This window comes from Haemaphysalis longicornis, unplaced genomic scaffold (assembly GCF_048455015.1).
Source record: "Haemaphysalis longicornis isolate Haplotype H1 unplaced genomic scaffold, Haemaphysalis longicornis Haplotype H1 scaffold_14, whole genome shotgun sequence".
In the NCBI taxonomy this organism is placed as follows: Eukaryota; Metazoa; Arthropoda; class Arachnida; order Ixodida; family Ixodidae; genus Haemaphysalis; species Haemaphysalis longicornis.
Window position 1 is genome coordinate 14,772,550 of NW_027526245.1, and position 20,658 is coordinate 14,793,207.

At 48.7% G+C, this 20,658-nt stretch overlaps 1 protein-coding gene across 6 annotated transcripts in view; it reads right to left on the minus strand.

Moving 5' to 3' along the window:
- Git (ARF GTPase-activating protein GIT1) overlaps window positions 1–20,658 on the minus strand; it is a 340,959-nt gene that overhangs the window by 254,572 nt on the left and 65,729 nt on the right. For all 6 annotated transcript variants that reach the window (XM_077695261.1, XM_077695259.1, XM_077695260.1 and 3 more), the window contains 2 exons: window positions 16,947–17,041; window positions 13,764–13,809 (listed from right to left, as the gene is read on the minus strand). In XM_077695261.1, coding sequence (XP_077551387.1) covers window positions 13,764–13,809; window positions 16,947–17,041 — 141 coding nt within the window. The remainder of the gene's footprint in view (window positions 1–13,763; window positions 13,810–16,946; window positions 17,042–20,658) is intronic.

Genomic DNA, 20,658 nt, shown 5'->3' on the forward strand with positions numbered 1-20,658 from the left:
TCGTACGGGACGCTTTGAATATCTAGGTCACTCCGAAGAGCTGCAGTTACAGCATTCCTGTCTGCTTGCTCATTTCCGGCTATGCCGCAGTGACCTGGGACCCAACAGACTGTGATTTCAAGTTTTTGTTTGTGGGCTGAGCACAGTAGTTTTAGCAATTGATTAAAGACTGGATTTCTTTGTAACTTTCCTGACACTAAAGCCTGCACAGCACTTTGAGAATCAGTGAATATCACTGACTTTTGGGCATTGTTCTCAATAATATATTCTACAGCCAATACAAGGCCGTGTGTTTCAGCAGTGAATATAGATGTGGCTTCAGGCATAGTCTTTGACGTGGAAAAGTTTGGACCATGTGCAGCACATGATACTGCACCAGCTGTCTTGGAAGCATCTGTGTAGAACTCAGATGCTCTGTACTTGTTCTGCAAAAACAAAAAATCCTGCATAATTCCTTTGGAGCGGTTATTTTGTCAATCTTCATAAAAGAGAGATCATAAGAGATAGGGCACAGATCCCATGGAGGACAAAGTCAGCAAAGCTGGTTTTCTGAGCGTCAGTGAAGGATATTCCCAGGCCTGTGGCCAGTGCCCTCACCAACAGAAGGAATGGCTCAGCCATGGCAGGTCGCTTTTCAAAAAGCTTGATTGCCTGGTTACCTAGAGTGCTGTTCGGGTGTCCGGTCAAGGATGTCACTTTTAGAGCATAATTCAGCCCAGTGTACTTCCGCTGTGTTTCAAGAGACCACTGATTGGCTTCCACATACAGGCTTAAAACAGGGCTTGTTCGGAAAGCGCCTGTAGCCAGACGAAGGCCAAGATGGTAGACAGGGTCTAACATCTTTAGTGCTGTTCTCGCGGCAGATTGATAATAGTCGATGCGGGACCTCACAAGGCTATTGAATAAGGCCAATAGGCACTTTGTGTCAGTACCCCAAGACTGGTGTGAGAGGACTTTCAGGATCCTGACTGTATCCAAACATTTCACTTTAAGGCGTTTGAGGTGTGCAATGAATGAAAGTTTGTCATCAAGCACAACCCCAAGGAACTTGTGCTCCTTTTTTACTGCTATGGGTGTTTCATTGAGTTTAATAACAGGATTTGGGCGGATACCACGCTGCCTAGAGAAGACCACACACGTGGTTTTTTCTGGGTTAAAACAGAAGCCATTCTCATCTGCCCATTTTGTAAGTTTGTTTGCAGCTAGTTGGATTTGCCTCTCACAAATGAACATATTACATGATTTAAACGCAATGTGCACATCATCAACATATAGCGAGTAGGATATGGAGCGAGGCAGTGCAGTTCCTAAGGAATTCATTTTAACAATAAAAAGGGTGCAGCTGAGCACACCACCCTGCGGCACTCCATTTTCTTGGACGAACATCTTCGAGAGGACATTTCCAACCCTAACCTGAAAGGTGCGCTCCGAAAGGTAATCTTTCAAACTGTTCAGCATGTTTCCACAAACTCCAAGGCGGCGCAGATCACAAAGAATACCGTAACGCCAGGCTGTGTCGTAAGCTTTCTGGAGGTCAAAGAAAACTGATAAAAAGTGCTGCTTATGAACAAATGCGTCCCTGATGTAGGATTCAATAGCCACTAGGTGGTCTGCTGTAGATCTACCAGAGCGAAAACCCACCTGGCGATTGTCTATACTACCATGGCATTCAAGAAAATAGTAGATAAGGCGACGGTTAATCATTTTTTCGAAGACCTTGCATAAGCAACTGGTTAAAGCGACCGGTCTGAAACTAGTTGCAAGTGATGGATCTTTCCCCTCCTTTAGAATCGGCACCACAATAGCTTCTTTCCACACTTTTGGAAATTGCCCTGCACGCCAGATCTTGTTAAACAACAGTAAGAGCGCTTCTAGCGTGTCGTCGTGCAGGTGCTTAATCATGGTGTATGTTATTCGGTCTCGACCTGGTGATGATTTACCACAAGTAGTGAGCGCCACTTTAAGCTCCTGCATAGTGAAGGGGCAATTATACCCTACCTCAGACTGCCGTTTATCACGTACAATCTTCCGTTCCTCTGCCTTCTTGTGTCTCAGGAAGTTATTTGAATAGTGAGCTGAGCTTGATACATACTCAAAATGCTTGCCTAGGGCATTCGCTTGGTCTTGTAAAGTGTCTCCACTTGTGCTGACCAAAGGGTGCGTAAGAGTGTTACTTCCTCGGAGTGCTTTAATTCTCCTCCATACTTTCCGCGTGTCAGTATATGATGTGATTGATGACACAAAACGATTCCAGCTTTCTCTTTTCGCAATACGCCGAATCCGTCTGCCATTGGCCTTTGCCCGCTTGAAAAGTACCAAGTTTTCAGTCGCTGGGCACCTACGCAAGACACCCCATGCCTTATTCTATTCCTTACGGGCCTGCCTGCAATCATCATTCCACCAAGGTTTTGGCTTAGCAACCCTACTAGAAGAAGTCTGGGGGATGGACTTCAGCGCAGCTTCAATTACATGGGTGGTCAGAGTCTCAGCAGCTTCATCAATACCAAGGTTGTCTATAAGTGTGTAGTGACACTCAGAGAGCTCTTTGAATTTTTTCCAGTCTGCGGCCTCCTCCTTGAACTTTTGTGGGCATGGAGTGTTGTCTTGTTTATTGTCTAAAAGGCTTACTGGAAAGTGGTCACTTCCGTACAGGTTATTAATGACCTCCCACTGGAGTGCTGGAAATAGAACTGGAGAGGCTATGGCGAGATCTATGCAGGAGTACGTGGCATGTGTTGTGTTATAATATGTTGGGTCTTTCTTGTTAAGTATGCACGCTCCAGATGATAGCAGAAACTTTTTAACGAGGCGTCCTCTAACATCCGTGCGTGCAGAACCCCAGAGTGGGTGGTGAGCATTACAGTCCCCAACTAGCTCTGGCAGCTGATCAACTAATGTTTCAAACTCCATACTGGAGAGCCCGTGGTCTGGAGGTATGTACAGTGAGCATACTGTTACCAGTTTATTAAAGATAATGGCTCGTATGGCTACAGCCTCTAAACTGGTCTGTAGCGGTAAGAACTGGCATGGCACTGATTTTTGCACGATAATCGCAACTCCTCCAGAGGGATGCATGCAGCCATCTCTATCTTTCCTAAATACTGAGTAGTTCTTTAACTCTTTCGCTACCGCGCCTATCAAAATCGATCAATTTGATCGACACTTTTGGGAGCGCCTTTTCATAGCGTTCCAGACGTTTCTCGAACAAGTAAAGCTGTTCGGAGTTAGATCAGAAAATGGCCTTTCAAAATCAGTTTTGTTTTCATTTTTGCAACGGAAACGTGATTTTTGACACGCTTTTGAATCACCTGGGTGTGGAAAAGGGGCGTGGCCATCGCGCGTCACGGCTACCAACGAAGAATGCGTGCAACTCGTAATTACTCTGCACCAGCGCTTGTTTTTTGCTATCAGGGCGTGAATGGGGAACTAGCAAACGATTTTCAATCGTCAGGTTCGCGCTCTGACAGTAATATTCCCGGAAATCGGCTGAAAATGTCAAGCAGTGCCTGGTTGCAAAGCTACTTTATGATTTTAGGCAGTTTTATTGCCTTTGCGCAAGTTGTTCTAAGTACTGTGGTAGTTCTACTTACCCCAGGACCATTCGCAAACAGTTTACAACAGTTTCGGTTTCGTTTCTGCATCGCGAAATTCATATTTAGCGCTACTACGCAGTTACCCAACTTCAAGGCTACCTGCCATGGCGCCTGAAGCGTCCGCGACTGATCCTCGAACAAAGCACGGCGCTCCTGATTTCCCCCCACCCTAACCAGATTTCTGCGATAAGAACTTCAGATGCAAGTCAAAAGGTCACACCCAGTCCCCAGATATCTGTTCCGCCGAGGACAGCGCTTCAAACCGTCCTTACACTGCCAGCTGTTCGCCTTCCAGTTTCGTTTCCATACGAGGGTATATCCAAGTGTCTAATGTTGCTGCTTAGTTGAACTGTCTATTCGGACGGAGCCTCTGATAAGTTTTTGTACTGTTTCATTTGAAAAATGTTAGGTGGCGCTGCAATAGAGGAGGCTCGTTGTGCTGATCTTTTTTAGCGTGTAACTGCTACTCGGCCAAAGATCGCAGGGCACGATTCTAGCTCATCGTACCTCATTTTTGCGAGCAAGGCTACAATTGCGAGTAAGAAGATGATAATAAAGCTCAGCTTTATGCTTTGAGAGATAACTGACCGTTAAAGACAACACGCATCAGCCACGGCGTTCCGTTTTCAACTTCATGCATGTTTTTTTCCGCTTCGGGTGCTTGTCCCAAATATTGTGCTCGCTGTAAATGCAAAGTCAGCCATTGACAAGATGTTTTTACGTTATGTGGGGGCAAATTGGTGCCTCTGATAACGTCAAACCGCCAGATTTATTCTAGGGAACCACCCGAAATTGCACATTTTGAATTAGAGGTTGGGCTTCACCGCATGACACGAGCACCGTGCCTGCTAACATTTTTTTTTATATCTGAAAAACTGTTCCGCGCAAGTCGACAGTTTTTTTAGGGTGTGTTTTTGAAATGTTTCCCTACAAAATGTATATTCTAGTTTTTTTCTACTACCGGTGGTTTGATATACACAACTCCTTTTTTATTATTTTTTTCGACAACTTGACAAAATTTTTGATTTTGATATTTTTTTTCACAACTATGATATATGAAAACCTTTAAACAACGGGTGGTATTGGAAAGGCCGTTAAATAATCTGCATTTTGTGCTCCTGCAATTAGTGCCTAACCAATTTTTTAGCAGGAAAAAAAATGTTTTCTTGGACCCCTAAAAATTGGTCAATTTTCTGCGGTAGCGAAAGAGTTAAGAAGAAGTTTGTTTGGTTCGTCCTCAAGTGTGTCTCCTGGAGACACATAATACTTATTTGGTGTTGTGACAGCAATTCATAGATATCGTCCAAGTTTTTCAGGAGGCCTCTGCAGTTCCATTGGACTACATTATCAGTTACCATCAGCTTATGCTGAACAGGGATTAAGGAAGTGCCATGCTGTCACCCTCCCAGGCTCAAGACACCTTCCCAGGAGCCGTGACCCTAGGTGTCTTTTGCTTTGAACGGTCAATCGACGTGCCGCGCCCTATCGGAGTACCGCGCAACGGAGGGCTTGGCGTTGTGTCCATGGCTTCTTGCGAAGCCTCGTCAGCAGGGCTAGCCTTTCAGCAGGGACCGGCACTGCAGTGCCAGGCCTAGCGTTGGCATCAAGGGGTGCTGGGGCCTTAGCCACCGGCACTGAAGGGGCTTGGGGCGTCCCTTGGGGCCTCACTGGGAGGGTTCCAAGGGGAACTCGAACCGAGTGTAGCGCCGCCCCCCGTCGCGCTACATAGGCAAAGCTAGTGTGTGTCAGGAACAGTCTCTGTCGTGCTTCCCTAAAGGTAATGTTTTCCTTATACTTCAGAGCAATTATTTCTTTTTCCTTCTTCCATTGTGGGCACAACCGCGAGTACGCGGCGTGCTCTCTCTTGCAGTTTACACAGTGGAGTGGAGCTTCACAGGTGTCAGACGAGTGGTCGGGGAGGCTACACTTTGGACATGCTGCCTTGCCTCGGCAGCTCAATGAACCATGGCCAAATCTGTGGCATTTATAACAGCGTCGGGGGTTTGGAATATACAAACGCACAGGGATTTTAACGTAGCCTGCCTCGACAGACTCGGGCAGTACACTAGTCGAGAATGTGAGGATTACATGCTTGGTCGAAATTTCCTTCCCATCTCTACGTATTTTGATTCGTTGAACATTCACAACATTCTGGCCCTCGAACCCTTCCAGGAGTTCTTGCTCAGACAAGTTCAGAAAGTCTTCATCAGAGATAACACCTCTGGTAGTGTTCATGGATCGGTGGGGACTGATGCTCACAGGATTGTCGCCAACAGAGGTTATTTTCGTCAACTTGGCACACTGAGCTGCGCCTTGTACTTCTAGGAGAAGGTCACCGCTTCCCAACTTGCTCACTTTATAGCCGCTGCCTAGCTCATTCGTTAGAACTTTGGCTACCAAGAATGGTGACAGACGTCTCATTGACAAGCCTTCTTTTTCACAGTGCATGACGTGGAATTTTCGGAAATTTTCTGACTTTTTAGGAGTGAAAAACTGCTGGACTGCTTCGTTGCGCCCCCGTTTTGGAGGACGATCATGGGATGCAGAAGATCTTGTTGCCATAACAAGTGAAATCAATTCAGCAGCTATGCTGGCCGCCCACCACCGAGCCCAACCTGGGAACGCGCTAGATGCGTGTTAGCCATGTTTAAGTCCTCAAGGTTGATTTCTTACCCAGGGTTAACCCTCGCCGCCTGGAAATGTGTGGAAATGAGGAAAAGAAGAGATGGCAGGACAGGGGTAGCAAAGAAGACAGGAAGGTGAAAGAGCTGAGAGGGAGGCAGGAAAAGGCGACTGGCTGGTTCCCCCCGGGCGGGTCAGACCGGGGGCACCGTCTGCGAGAAGCAGGGGCCAAAGTGGCGTGTTGCCTCTACCGGGGGGCCGTGAAGGTCCAAAACAACCCCGGCTTTGGCTCAGCCACCAGGATTCCCTTTTCCCCGGACACGGCTCAGCCATGCACAGCCGGGGCGTGGGTGGATCCAACCCACATGGCTCGGGTCCGTGGTGTTGCAAGTCACCAAGTGCCTACGGCAGTAGGCACCCCTGTGGAGCTCGGGACCGTGGTGGCGCTACTCACCAAAACACCTTGAGTACACAAGGTGCCCCCTGCGGGGGACAGCTGCGGTGCGGAGAAATCGGTTTCGTAAGGGCTCAGTGGGCATAAAAGTAATTGCTTAATATAATTTGGCCGGAAGAGATTTAATGTAAGCTTTCCGCTTTCCCGAGCACGTAAGCGCTGCTCCTTACAGTGAAGCGGTCCGCGTGTACTCCGCTCAACTCACAATCATGGCTTTATCTCGAGTGTCGTGGTTGCATCACGCGCCCATACTGCAGAGACTTTGTACATGAAAAAAGTATTTTGAAAGTTTCATAGCACCCTTCCGCTGTTGGCCCGCCGCACCCCTCAACGCCGCGCCTAAGCCTACCACTGAATGGACGAAAAGACGCGCAACTTCGAACCAGCACCTCGCCAGGGTGAAGTTCACGGTGCATGGATGCGGGTTCAATTGACTAACAGCGGCATTTAGTAGTGACTGAAATGAAAAAATGAAAAAGTGGAAACAGAGTCTGCTATCATATTTAATGAGGCGTTGCGGAAAAAGCACCGGTTTTACGGCGACACATGAACTACCATCGGGAATCCGAATTCCATTGCCTTAATTCACACAATTTTCGCGGCCAGTTTTAGTACAAATTTCGCTTTAAGTGGAGAGGTAACTACATAGCAGTTGTAGCCTGGCGAGGGCCAAAGTGTTGAAACCCCAATAACTGGTTAAATAAACTGTAAAATCGAAACCTCGATTTTACGAAATTCTCGAATAAATGAAATTTGCGGCCCCAAGTACGACTTCATTATATCGAGGTTTAACTGTATTACTCTGACGCATTGGCTTACCGAGAAACCATAGATTGTAGCATTAACTGTCTGCGCTCGGCCTTGAACTCTCGAAGGGCACCCGGCAGCATAGTCAGTACAAGAGGCACTGCAGACAAGCCAAATGACCCTCGAACAATGCGGTATTCAACCACCCTCACTGCGGCTCGCGTCCATCAACCTCGTCAGCTGTCCTGCCGAAGCTCCAGGTCTCAACTTTGGATGGTGAGCCGAGTCGGTGCAAGGGGTTTTGGTGCCATGTCGAGGCCACAAGAACCTTCCAGATATTGACAACGTGGGAGCCAGCAGCGAAGTTGCATCGCGCGTCCAAACGAAAGACAAGCGCGAAGAGCACCAGGCTACGTCTGCCACAGAAAAGGACGACTCAGCGGTTCCTGTCCAAGTAGACGACGCAACATGTGAAATGAAGGACGTTAAAGAAAACGTACAGCCTACGCCACACGGTTTAGACTGCATCGTTCTAGACGCCGTGAAGGGCGAGTCCTTGCCGGAACTTCTTAAGATCCGATGAAGGTTGAAGAAGTTTATGAGGTTGCAGTCATGGGCGAATGCCAGTCATTCTGTCGAACTGAAATTGAAAAGGCAGAAGAAACCTTGCTGTTCACTTCTGCTCAGTGCCAGGAAACAGAGATATGTGATCAAGAAGTGGCCAAGCCGTATGGTGAGCTGAAACCTGTCAAGAAAATGCGCTCGCCAGGAACGGGAGTTACAGAAGAGAAAACCCATGGGAACGACAACACTGATCTAAGAACACAGCTCGACGACACGACATCCCAGGTTGCTCGCCATCATCTTCAGAACAATCGCCGGAAGACTGAAGGACCTGAAATCTTTCTGGAAGCAGGGCAGAAACGGCCCTTGGCTATCGTGAGATCTGCACGACGGCGCAAGCACCTGTGGAGACGAAAGAGGGGATAGCATTCCCCGACCGCGTGGCAAGGACTTACCTTATGGACAGAAAAACCAAAATGTTAGGACTGCGGATTTATTGTTCACCCATCGATCATCTTGGGCGCGGGAGGATGCTAAATCTCCCGCTGGGTATGCACCATTCATCATAATCATCATGAAAGCGCCCTGTCAGTAAAGTTATCGTCCCCGCTAAGAGCAGACGTGGCCCAGGTCTCACTTCTCTCGTTCTTCCGTAATAGCGGCGCTCCTGTTGTGCTTCAGGAGCAGGTATACTTGCAGAGACATCCATGGCCTCATCCAAAGTTTCCGAAGGAGAAGTGTCAGTGGCGACACTGTTTGTGCTAGAGGCCGCAGCCACAGCACTGGACATTGCTGCAACAGCAGTGACCACAGGAGCAGCTTTCTGCTCTTTTGCAGATGTCTGGGATGGAGCCAAATCATCACTCATCTGGACTGAGCTCGTGCTTGAGCTCGTGCTGGAGGCCCTGGGCGCAGCACTGGAGCTCGCGCTGGGGGCCTTAGGCACAGCACTAGAGGAGGGTGTAGCAGCAGAAGCCACGGGCTCAACTTTCTGCTGCTGAGCGGGGGGCTGTGGTGGGACCAGGTTGCACTGGGTGACCGCATCCACCAGACGACGCTCCACCCCCAGGCGAGCAGCGTCTGCATAACTTCTGCCTGAAAGCAGGGCATGCTTCAGGCGTGCTTGTGCAAAGGTTAGGTTTTCAGTGACTTTGAGTTGAATTATTCCTTTTTTCCTTTTTGAATGCGGGACATGCACGTGAGTACGCAGCGTGTGGTTCACCGCAGTTTGGACATTTCACTTGTTCTTTTTTGCAGTCATCATTGGTGTGGTCAGCACGTGCGCAGTGAGCACAGGTGGGTCGGCCACGACAAGACTGAGTTCCGTGGCCATACTTCTGGCACTTGAAACACCTTTCGAGGACTAGGTATGTAAGGGCATACTGGACAGGATATGAAGGCAACATGGACGGATTCAGGAAGCGTTGGACGGTCGAAGGTCAAAACAACATGCTTAGTTTGGATTTCCTCACCTGCGCGACGCATGGTGATCCGCCGCACAGCCGTGACGCCCTGGTCCCTCAGTCCTTCAAGCAAATCCTCATCTGTCTCGTGAAGCAGTTCCCTCTCAGAGATCACGCCTTGCGTTGTATTCAGGCTACGATGTGGTGTAACCTTGAGAGGTGTGACCTTGTGTTACTTAGAGTTCAGCCAGGGTGTTCTGTTTTAGTAGGTTTTGACTTTGGTTCTTTCGTTGCACTTCTACCAGCAGATCACCAGAGGCTAGTTTCTTTGCTTGGTAATCCCAGGCCGACAACGCTTTCAAGGCACTTTGCAATGAGGAAGACAGATTTTTTAGCAAGTGATGCATTTTCGTCTATGGAGTAGATTACAAGGTATTTTGTGAAAGTTTCACCTTGGGAGACTGGTTTCAGTTGAGTTACCTCGGTGCAGCCCCTTTTAGAAGGCCGATCAGTTTTTTTGGTGGGGATAGAAAAAGCCAAATCAATTCGGTGGCAGAGCCGGTCGCCCACCACCGAGCCCAACAAGGGAACGTGACGTTAAAGTACACGCTAACCGTTACCCTGCCGCTATAACCCTATACTTGGTACCAAGGTTGATATCCTTGCACAGGTTTAACCCTTGCCGCCAGGAAGAATGTAGAGATCAGGAAGGAAGGAGATGACAAGACAGGGGTAGGAGAGGAGATAGGAAAGGGAAAGAGCTGAGAGGGAGGCAGGAAAAGGCGACTGGCTGGTTCCCCCCGGGCGGGTCAGACCGGGGGCACAGTCTGCGAGAAGCGGGGGCCGAAGTGGCGTGTTGCCGCTGCTGGGGGGCCGTAAAGGTCCAAAACAACCCTGGCTTTGGCTCAGCCACCAGGATTCCCTTTTCCCCAGACATGGCAAAGCCACGCACAGCCGGGATGTGGGTGGGTCCAACCGTGGTGTTGCAAGACACCAAGTGCCTACGGTAGTAGGCACCCCCGCGGAGCTCGGGATTGTGGTGGCGCTACTCACCAAAACACCTTGAGTACACAAGGTGCCCCCTGCGGGGAAGATGTGGTTCCGTGCCATGTGCTCTGCCACTGCTGCTGCTTTTGCTGGCTTCGTGCTTGTTATAAAACGCAGTGTCTACAGTTACGTCCGCCGCAACCCAAAGTGGAAAACTAAAGTTACGTCCGACGGAACTTCAAGCCAGTGTCTAGAGTTGTGCACGGCTCAACCTGTAAGCGATGTTGAAGTTATGCGGGACAGAAATGAAAATTAGAGAAAGGTATCCCCACCCCAGCAGTCAAAGATTGTACAATTTGTACAAAGAGGGCATTGTAAATAGTAGCAGCACCGAGGCGCACCGCGAGATCAGAGCAGAGCTAGAATCTAAGTCATAAAAAAACACAGTAGAGCGACCTTATTGTTCCACAATCACATGTCAGTTGCTCATGTCGCAATACTAGGAAAGCGGATCGACGAAAAAGATACAAAAAAAAAAACTACAGATAATCTGACAATGCTCTGGCAAAAGAACCCAGTGTGCCGCAATCAATATCATTGGGTGAAAGTAGATTCCATTCTCGGGAACAAAGCTTTTCAACGTGTCTGTCTTACAGTTGAAATCCTTTACGTTTTTGGACTGGTGTAATCGCGTCGCGCGCTTACTAAACAGGTCGATAAAATCATTCTTGCCTATTGCCAGTGTGAGGAGTCAAGGTGCGAAGACGGCTAAGCCGATGAAGAAGAAGAGACTAAGAAGCGAGAAATTTCTGGAAGCTGGTGGAGAAAAGAAGAGGAAAAGGGAGAAGGAAGACGAAGAGCAGGAGGCGGGACCCGAGGTCTGCAAGGCACCGCAAGGCAGCAGCGGCACTGCCCCGTTGGCCTCCTCAAGCAGTCGATGTGGGTGCTCCTGGGCAACAGCGGCTCCGCTCTGCCGGATTGCACGGGCACACACGCACTAGCGGCTTCGTCCCACTGGCTCCATCACCATCTTCACAGCGCTGCGCTCAGGGAGCCACCTAAGCGACAACTGACACCCCACTACCCAAACGACAAAACGTGCGGTATGGGAATGGCCTGTAAGAAACTATAGGGACAAATAGATATAGCTTATGAACTGAAAGCCATTTAGGGATGTTTCTCTGTATGTAATACCTTCGCAATACCTTTACCAACCTTAAAGTCCGGAATCCATTCTTTTACCAAGGTGACGCGTGACAGCCACAGCTTGTCATGGTAAAGGGAGTACAAAAACTTGAGCCGTTCACGTTGACGTCTCTTATCCAGCTCTGATTCAGTCAACAGTGAAGCTACATACACCCACCAGCGATAGCAATTAGGAACAAATCTGATGGCTTTCCTCTGAACAAGTTCTAGTTTATAATGTTTTTGAGTACGGATCCCAGATAACTGATGCACACTCGAGGGAGGGCCTAATAAAAGTTTTGTAAGCTATTAACTTTATTTCTTCGGTTGATTCTCGCAATGACCTTCGAAGGCATCCAAGTCTACGCATGCCTTTATTTTTAGTGTACGGAATGTGTTCATTCCATCTGAGGTCTAAAGTAATAATTATGCCTAAATATTGGTACCTTTCTACAACGGAAAGAGTGTGATTATCTATGGAATATGGAAAACTTAGGGGATGCCGTTTACGCGTAATTGACATGGCTGCCGTTTTATTCTTGTTAACACTCATTTGCCAAGTTGAGCACCAAGCTTGTATTTTTGCTAAAGAAGAATTCAAAAGAACGGTTTCGCCATTAACTACAATTTGACTTGTTGTTTGAAGAGAAATGACGCCAGAATTTTTCCGGAGACGAAAGAAGAAAATTTTTCATGGCTACTTTGTGGTAAAATTCCTGAGCTTTTTTAATGCTTTCTTGAAGGCTTTTGCGCATTGCCGCAAGTTTTTCACTATTAGCTACTGATGGAGACTGTACATGTTGTTTTCTTAATTTTTTTAGTCTTTTGTCCCATCCGCACTATTTCCCTAGTTATCCATGGATTAACCCTGGAGCTGACAATTTCCCTGAACGGCACAAATCGTTCAATGCATTTTTGTAATGCATTGAACTATTTAAAAAATGATTTAAAAAAATGCCGCAGCATGTCATTCATCCACAGAACACTCGAAAAGAGAACAGAACGTCTAGAATCTAGAGACTATCTAGACACTATTGAATCTAGAGCGTCAATAGTGTCCACATGTTGAGCACGTGAAAAAACTGTAATCTGTTTTTTTCTGTTTTGGCAATGCGATTTCCAGGGATCGACAAGAAAACCATCTTACGATCTGAAATTCCTTCCATCACTTGTGTATGGGTTTGTTTGTTTATGTTTTACAGCCCGGCTGCGTCGTTCTGTGTTATTTGCGTTATGGGGTGCCAAGAAGCACGTGTTCCATTCTTTCTTTCTATGCTGCCTGTGTTATCGCTTCTGATAGGGCGAGCATTCCGAACTAACGTGAACAGCTTAGAATAATCTTCTTTGTTCTGGATGTAATTCGACGGTTCCAGAAGCACTCGTGCCCAAAGATAAATTCCCGCGGAGCCGATGCCGCGGCATTCGAATCGTCAACGCTCGCCTTCGCACGTCACTTTGTTGACTGCTGTTTCGCCGCCTGTGTATTCTTTGTTGTTAGGGAAGCACAAGTTCGCTCCAATAAACTTGTTTTTTCTTCAAGACAGCTACGTGACAATATCAAGGTCTCCACTTACAATACTCTGGCTAACAAGAAGGAGATCCAGGACCGAGCTCTTGTCGTTCTGGATGCGCGTGGGCTGCTTGACTAACTGAAAGAGCACAAGGTCCACAACCGGTTCTGCCGCAAGGACTAGTGGCTCCGGGAAATCACCAGACGAGTCAATGGACGGAACATTAAAGTCTCAGGCTAACAACCCATTGCTTGTGTCACATCTGCTGGAAATAATGTGTTATCGCCGGCTGGCCACTCCTGCCCGGGGCCTGGCAACAAGGCTGGCAGTAGCTGAGAAGTGAGCACCCAGCGAGTGCTGTCACACGAGGGGGTCTGCTGCTGCTGCTAGCCCCCCCACCCTGGTGCCCCTGGGGCTTCTCGAAACAAGCCCGGGTCTCCTTATTTCGGGCTGCTCTGTGCCCTTCCGCTGCAAGTGCCTTTGGAAACAATACAGGGCCCACGTGGACGGGGGTTCCAAACCGGCCGCACTTCTCCGGCCCAAAATTGACTTCTCGTGTCTTTTTGAGGACGGATGTCCAGGTTGGGCTGGTCAGAGTACACTGCGGTAGAGGTCAGGTCAAAGTTGGAGAAAACCTTCTGGCCACTGGAGCCAGTGCCAAGCCACGCAGGAGGAGTGCAGCACACCGCACACTCACCAGTCGGCCATCTCGGGGAGGATGAAGTGCTGGCCCAGCTGGTGCTCTGCAACCACCACAACCGAGCGTCAGGACTGCACTTGCTTTCCAAGAACAGTGCTGCTGGCAGTGCCCAACCACAAGGACCAAGAAGCAACCAAACAAGCCCAGCGCTGCTCTCCCACTTTTCCCCGAGTCTTGTTTCGTTCCTTCTTTGTCCTCAATGTTCGGCACGGCAAACGGCTCGTCATGCACCACCAACTGGCTCTGACTTGTTCGCATCCTGTACAACTTTTTTTACAGTGGATAAAGCAACAGCGAACAAAAATTCCACCACCTCCCCAAATGAGATGCCGTGGCTGACAAAACAGCAGAGCTGGTGGTGCGTTGCTTTTTCGAAAGCTTTAACTTTGCATTATCCATAGCTCAGGGGTGAGACAGCCCAAACAGATTTGGAAGCAGTTTTTCGAGCAGCAGAAGAATCTTGATTTGGAGCAGGTAGGGACATTTAATATGTCATCTTGTGAGCTTAACAAATCATAATTTCAGCGATTTCAAGGGTCAAGTACACTTTTCAATCAGTTTTGAATACACAGAAAATTGAAACAGCCTGACGTGAAAGAGTTTTTCAAGAGTATCACAAAGTACAATCTGCACTACTTTTTTTACTAACTGGAGATTAGTGTTGCGGCTGAAACAACAAAACTGCCGCTAACATTATCAAATTTAAGGGCTCTGCAAATGTGGAGTGTTTTTTACCATTTTAATGCTAAAATTATTATTTTTGTAATCCCAGGCACCAGTTGAGCAACTTCGAGATAACGGTCGCATAGCCCAACCAGTCCCCAGGGCGCAGGTTCGCCCCATGGTCATTTGAGTAGCGTTACTGTTAGGCACCCACATTTTGGCATTAAATTTCACTTCGCCTTTATTGCGAAGCGCACAGCCCGCAACTTCTGTGTCGACCGTTCCATCCCCGAAGCACTTCAAAACACAGCAACACCTCAGCGTTTCATGTCACCGCAACGAGCCAAAAAGTTCACTTCACGAACCCCGATTATAGACGCACGCACCACGTTTCGAACTCAAGGACAAACCACACCGAAGTCGTAGGCCCCACATTTCAATTACTTTTTTTCGAGCCACGCAATTTCCCGTAATCGGGCACCAATCTCAAACCTTATCCCGCGTTAACGTCACTGTTCAGAGCCACAACAGATAGAAGGAATAGACTGGAGCCCCGCTGATAGCATAAAATAAACCGGGGAAAATATCGGGGATGCGCACTGAGCGCCTGAACTAGGCAGTAGCAGCCGGATCAGGCGGCGGCCCTGTTTGTTGCCACAGCGATGCCCTATCGGGAAGACCGTTTCAGCGAACCCGGACGGAAAGCCAATCGCGTTTTAGAAGTTATCGTTTGCTCTGTTTCAGTCTTTCTATTTGTGCCGTTTTTGTGTTTGCTATTGACCGACGACAAAAGCGGTGACCGGGATGCGGGAGGCTTTCGTCCCCGCCGAAACTGACATGAGCATCGAAATCTGTGCCTCTCGGGCTCTTCTGCAGCAGTTTGGCGCAATTTTCATGCTTTTGGAGCAGCTTGGCAAAGGAAAATAGAATTGTATAAAAAAAGCGCAATATGCGCAGCTGTCTCACCCCTGACAACCGATATTCGTCGACTATACGTTCTCAAGCTCACATGAAAGCCAGCATTTCATATGGTGGGGCAACCGCAAGCAATTTATAAACAAATTGGCGGAAATACTTTTAATTTGGCACTAAAATTCCCAAAATCTGAAAGGTGGCAGTTCGCAGTGTGCAAACGTGGCACTGCATAAGTATGTGTCCTGGTCACGTGACACGCAACGCTTTCAGTTCCTGAAACTGCTGAAACGTTTGTTCACTCATTGAAAAGCTTCTAACACAAGTATTTGTACACGTTTAAATCACGTATGTATTTTTAAACAGTCTTTTAAAAATTTTAAGGACACGTCACTCGCCGCTCTATCATTACTCGGCTGCTCTAAGTGTGGCTAACCGAACCTCTATGCCCAGAATCAATGGCAGCGTCCCAGTGAAGGACCTTCGTACATTATTCGACAATTCTGCCCGAGTCAGGGCCATTTCTTGTGCCGAATATTCGTTTGCACTTTCAAGAACTGCAACAAATTGAACTCCCGACCTCCACAACATGAAGCCAGCATTCTACCTCTCGTCCATCCCAACAGATGGCACCTTCATGCAAAATCCTACGAGGCCATCAGTACACACAGCCGGCTGCTTCTAGTCATTGCAAAAACACATAAAGGAATGAGAAAGCCTGCAATTTCCCAACTTTTTTAGCTGGGGGAGAAGTTTTTACATACCGCTTTTCAGCTCGCATACAGACAAAAGTATGTTGCCGTGCTACTGTATGTCATGGTACGGCTCATAGATAAAAAAATTTCTACTTAAAAGTTCTAGGGCGCTACCAGCAAAACCATTTCGCACTAAGGCGTTTTAAGGGATGCCCTTTTGCTTGGAGTAGACAACATATACTTGACAAAAATCGGCTGCCTGTCCCTTTAAAGTCGCCAGTTGGTCTACGTAGGCACACTGGCATCCCCTGAAAACAGATATACCAGTCTCGATTAAACATGCACCCCTTTTAAGATCTGAACACGACTTAGAGCACTTATACTGGCCTTAAAACAATACGTACTGCCGCGAACCCTGTTTTGGGAACATTGTTTGACCACCATCCAAGGTTGGCACACACACAGCGGTAGGCACACGGACGTGTACAGCCCTCGAGGGCACGACCAGTGGCCCCTGCGGCCGCCGTGGTTTGCTTCGCAAATATTAGCTCTCCTGCTAGACCACACCTCCTGTCTTTGTTGGCATCACATTAAATGTGGCACGAAGGATGAAATGCATTTCTCAATTGGTAATCTCTTGGAAATTAAACCATCTTTCGCCGCCAAATAAACGCTGAGGGGGCAGTTGAACTTTTGCCTCCACACTTGCTAGGTGCCTTTAGTGTTCTTGGGCTCTTCTTTAGCTTCAACATGGCCCTTTCTACAGCTTTAGCCTTGCACTATCTATAGCTTTAACTTGGCTTTTCTTTAGCTTTTTACTGGCTGTTTGTTAGCTTTGACGAGGCCTTTCCTATGGCCTTTTTACTTGGCTTCCCCCTGCTGGGCCCCCTTCGGAGGTGCTCGGACACACCTGGGCTCCGTCCGCTCAGGTGCCAGGCCAGCCGGTCGGTGACCTCGTACTGGCTCTCCACCAGCCGGGCCTCCAGGTCTGCATGGCCAGCCTCCCTGCACAGCCGCAAAGGCGCTTTACAAGCAGCAGCAAGCCTCTGCTGTAGCCGATTTGATTTGCACGCATCCCAAAACGTGCTTTCTCAAGCACAGGGAATCTGTTCCAAAAGCAGTGTTTCGCGCCTAACCAACACCCCAGGTAGCATGCGTCGCAGAGTTCCACGCAATAATACAGTGGAAGCCCAAAAACAAGACTTTCAAGGGACAGCACGGAAGCGCCGTACGACTGGGGCGTCGCACGATCGGACTATGCGTAAATGCCGGCCTGGTAGACGGTCTCGCGCAAGAGGTAGGCGAAGAACTCATTTAAACCACTATATATGGCGCGTTCGCCCATAATTTGTGAACCCCTAAATGAAAGGTAAAGTTTCTAGAAATAAAACACCTATTTTGTGCCCCTCCCGTGTACAGCGTCTGCGCTAGCCCGCCAGCCATGCACCGCACGCTACACGGTCCTCATGCCGTCCTGCGCTATTTATAGCCCAGCAGTGTTGCACCTCGCGTGCCCGAAGTAAGGGCTACGTGGTCGAGCAACTTGAGAGGGGCAAAGGCACGAGTGTGACGAGCAAGAGTGCATGGCCGCGATGGAAGACAGAGAGGAGTGGAGTAAAGAGAGCAGAGACAGGAGGAAAGAGAGTGTCGCAAAAGGAAGAAACTTGGATCGAGCAGGCAAGGAAATCAGGTGTTCTGTCATTGCTGTGTCGTATGCACCTCCGCGTTTGTCGGCTCGATGGGAGCTTCAAGTTCATGGTCTTGGATTTTTCGCAGTTGGCGCGATGGCATTCTGCTGCCGCGTGGGTTGCCTGTTCAGCAAGGCCCGCCCACGGACCTTCAAATGGGGGCCAAAAATTAATTATGGTCTGAACGAGACGGCGATGCAGTGTAAAAGATTGGGAAAATGCCGGTTCATTCCCGCCAGAGTTCAATCAATGTCGTATGAAGCGGACCGTGCGCACCCGAGTGTCACATCGTCTGCCGGGACCGCGGTGACCTGTCGCGAGAAGCGGATCGGTGGGGTTCCACTGTGCCTGCACTCGGGGACTGCACCGGCAGAGCCTCCTCCCGTTGTGCTTCTTCCCATCAGCGACAGCCTCCACCGGAAGCCAAAACCCCCTCCTGCCTTGGGATACCCCCAGTGGGCACATCAGCCCGCTATTCGTCACAGCTCCCGTTGTGCTTTTCCGTGCAGGTTAGTAGCATGCATTCTTCCGTTTGTGCTGCCTACATGTGCGCAAAAATATTTTTGCTCTCGTTGCTACTGCTTTGTGGTGATATCAAATCCAATCCTGGATTCAATGCTCAAGAGTTGCTGAGGGAACTTCTTGATGGCCAAAAAAATGTGCAGAAGCGATTAGACACCACCGAGTCCAAACTTGCAAATGTCGAAGCTACAGCAGTGAAACAAGCGGAACTCGGAGCACAAGTCGAGAACATGCAGCGAACAATACAGAGTCTAGATAGAAGCAGGCAAAACAACCTAGTAATCTTGGGCAGTAAAGAATCTGCAGACAAAACACCGGATGCACTATTAGCTACACTAAATGAAGTATTCGTTAAGCATTTTTATCCTCAAGTTCATAGATCCCCGAGACGTGCTTAGCAACTGCCACAAGCTCACAGGGCAAACCATTTCTATCTCGGAAGATTTTTCGTCAACAACACAGCAGATGAGGAAAAACCTTTGGGACATCACGGTTGACGCAAGGAAAGCAGGTATTAAAGTAAGGCTACAGTACGACAAAATTTAGGTTGACAGTCAAACATTCTGCTGGGACACTGATGGGATGAAAAGAGTACCTATAGCCGGTATTCAATGGCGCTGAATGCATGCAGGCAACCAAGTCAGGGGTGGAAGCAGGGTCTAGCTTTTTGGAGCAGGCACGGGAGCAGCAAAAGTCTTATTTTGGAGCAGCAAAAATCCCATTTTGGAGCAGGTTTGGAGCAATTTAGGGGCTACTTCGGAGCACTTTTGGAGCACACTGACGGCCTTACATAATGCGGCTGAGCGCACTTTTAAGAGCAACTAATACAAAAACTGCACGAAAAATAGAATTGGCCAGAATTATTTAGAAGGAGCGCAATAAATTAAATAGGAGCTGGCACCTTGATATTACCCTTTACTCGGGACTGAAACCTGCTTTTTGCCAATTCCTTTAAATGTAGTGACTTTTTGGCCTTTATTTGAATAATAATCAACACTATGTTACTAACAGTGGCTGCTTTTTTAAATTTTTCGGTAAAGTAGTTTCGAGCTAAAACAATCGCGTGCAGTGCGCCGCCCCGCTGCCGCCGTGACCGCAACCGTGAAATCAGGCGTCGTGAACGTGCCCTACCCGAGCGGCGCTCGCCGAGCGCGCATAGTCTCGCATCGATATTCCCCAACACGAAGACGGGCGCCGTGCAATATGATGCCGTATTCGCAGCAAGCTGCCGCCGCCGCGCCGACCGAGAAGGCAGGCATCATAGGCAGGCAAAGGTAGGCAGCGAACGAAGATGGCGATTTCACGACGCCTCATTCCGTAAAAGACGCGAAGGCGAAAGCGGGCACGGCATCCCATCAAGACGCCCGCTTTCGCGGTCGAGTCGGGCCTCGTCGGCCCGCGAACGAGTACGGCGGCTGTGTGGCGCGCTGCACGCAACTGTTTTAAAGGAAAGTGATAGCGGCCGCCGCAACACTCCACAGGAGCGTGCGCATGCGCTCAGTATCGCAGAAGAGCCCTTCCAGTGTTGCCAACTGTAGGGTTTTCGCCCTACATGTAGGGCGTTTTGGGAAATTTTTTCTTGTCGTAGGGCCGGAGGGCCGTTCTGCCATTTTTCCGCCGAGCGTAGGGCGATTTTAAACTTTTCTGTTGAACTTTTCATTTTGCACTAATGAAGCCGCGAAAATCTGAAATTATGTCCTCAACTAACTGGTTGTAATGCAAACTTTGACCGCTAGGTTACGCTTCCGCAACCCGATCTTTCTGTAGAGCATGGAGGAAAGAAAAGGGGAGGGAGCAAATGAAGAGCTATGGAGGAAAGAAAAGCTTGCGAAGAGCAGACGCAGCAGAAAGGCACAAAAGATCAAACTCTGGTGTTGCCCTGTGGATGCCCTGTGGCATGAACAGGTTGCTGAGTTGCAAAGTTGGTTACCACCGCTGGTAGGGGGTGTAGCTATAATGAGGAGCGTGAGGGCATGGCCGGGCTGGTGCGGGAGGCGCGCGCGCGCGATTTGAATTGCTACCAGCGCAGCGGTTGCTATGGGGGCTAGCATGCAGGGTGCCTCCATAGTGATACTCCCACGGTGGAGCGCGTGTTTTCGAGCCAGCGCCGCGGCCAAACATGTCGAAACCATTTCGGAACTTTGTGTTCCCGTGATAAGGCGCCGATTGGAGATTTCGCAGATCGCGGGGCGCCTGCTACATAATTTTCGACTTTCGATTTTTACAGCAGTTGTTGAAAACTGCCTCTCAGAAAAAAAAGGTACCTTTGAAAAACATCCTGGGCCTGGCATGTGACAACGCCAGCGTTATGGTTGGCGAGCATATTTCCCTGGCCGAAAAATTTCAGCACAAGGCAGACAGCAGTTTCGCGCTCATTCGCTGCATATGCCATTCCACCCACATTGTTGCCAG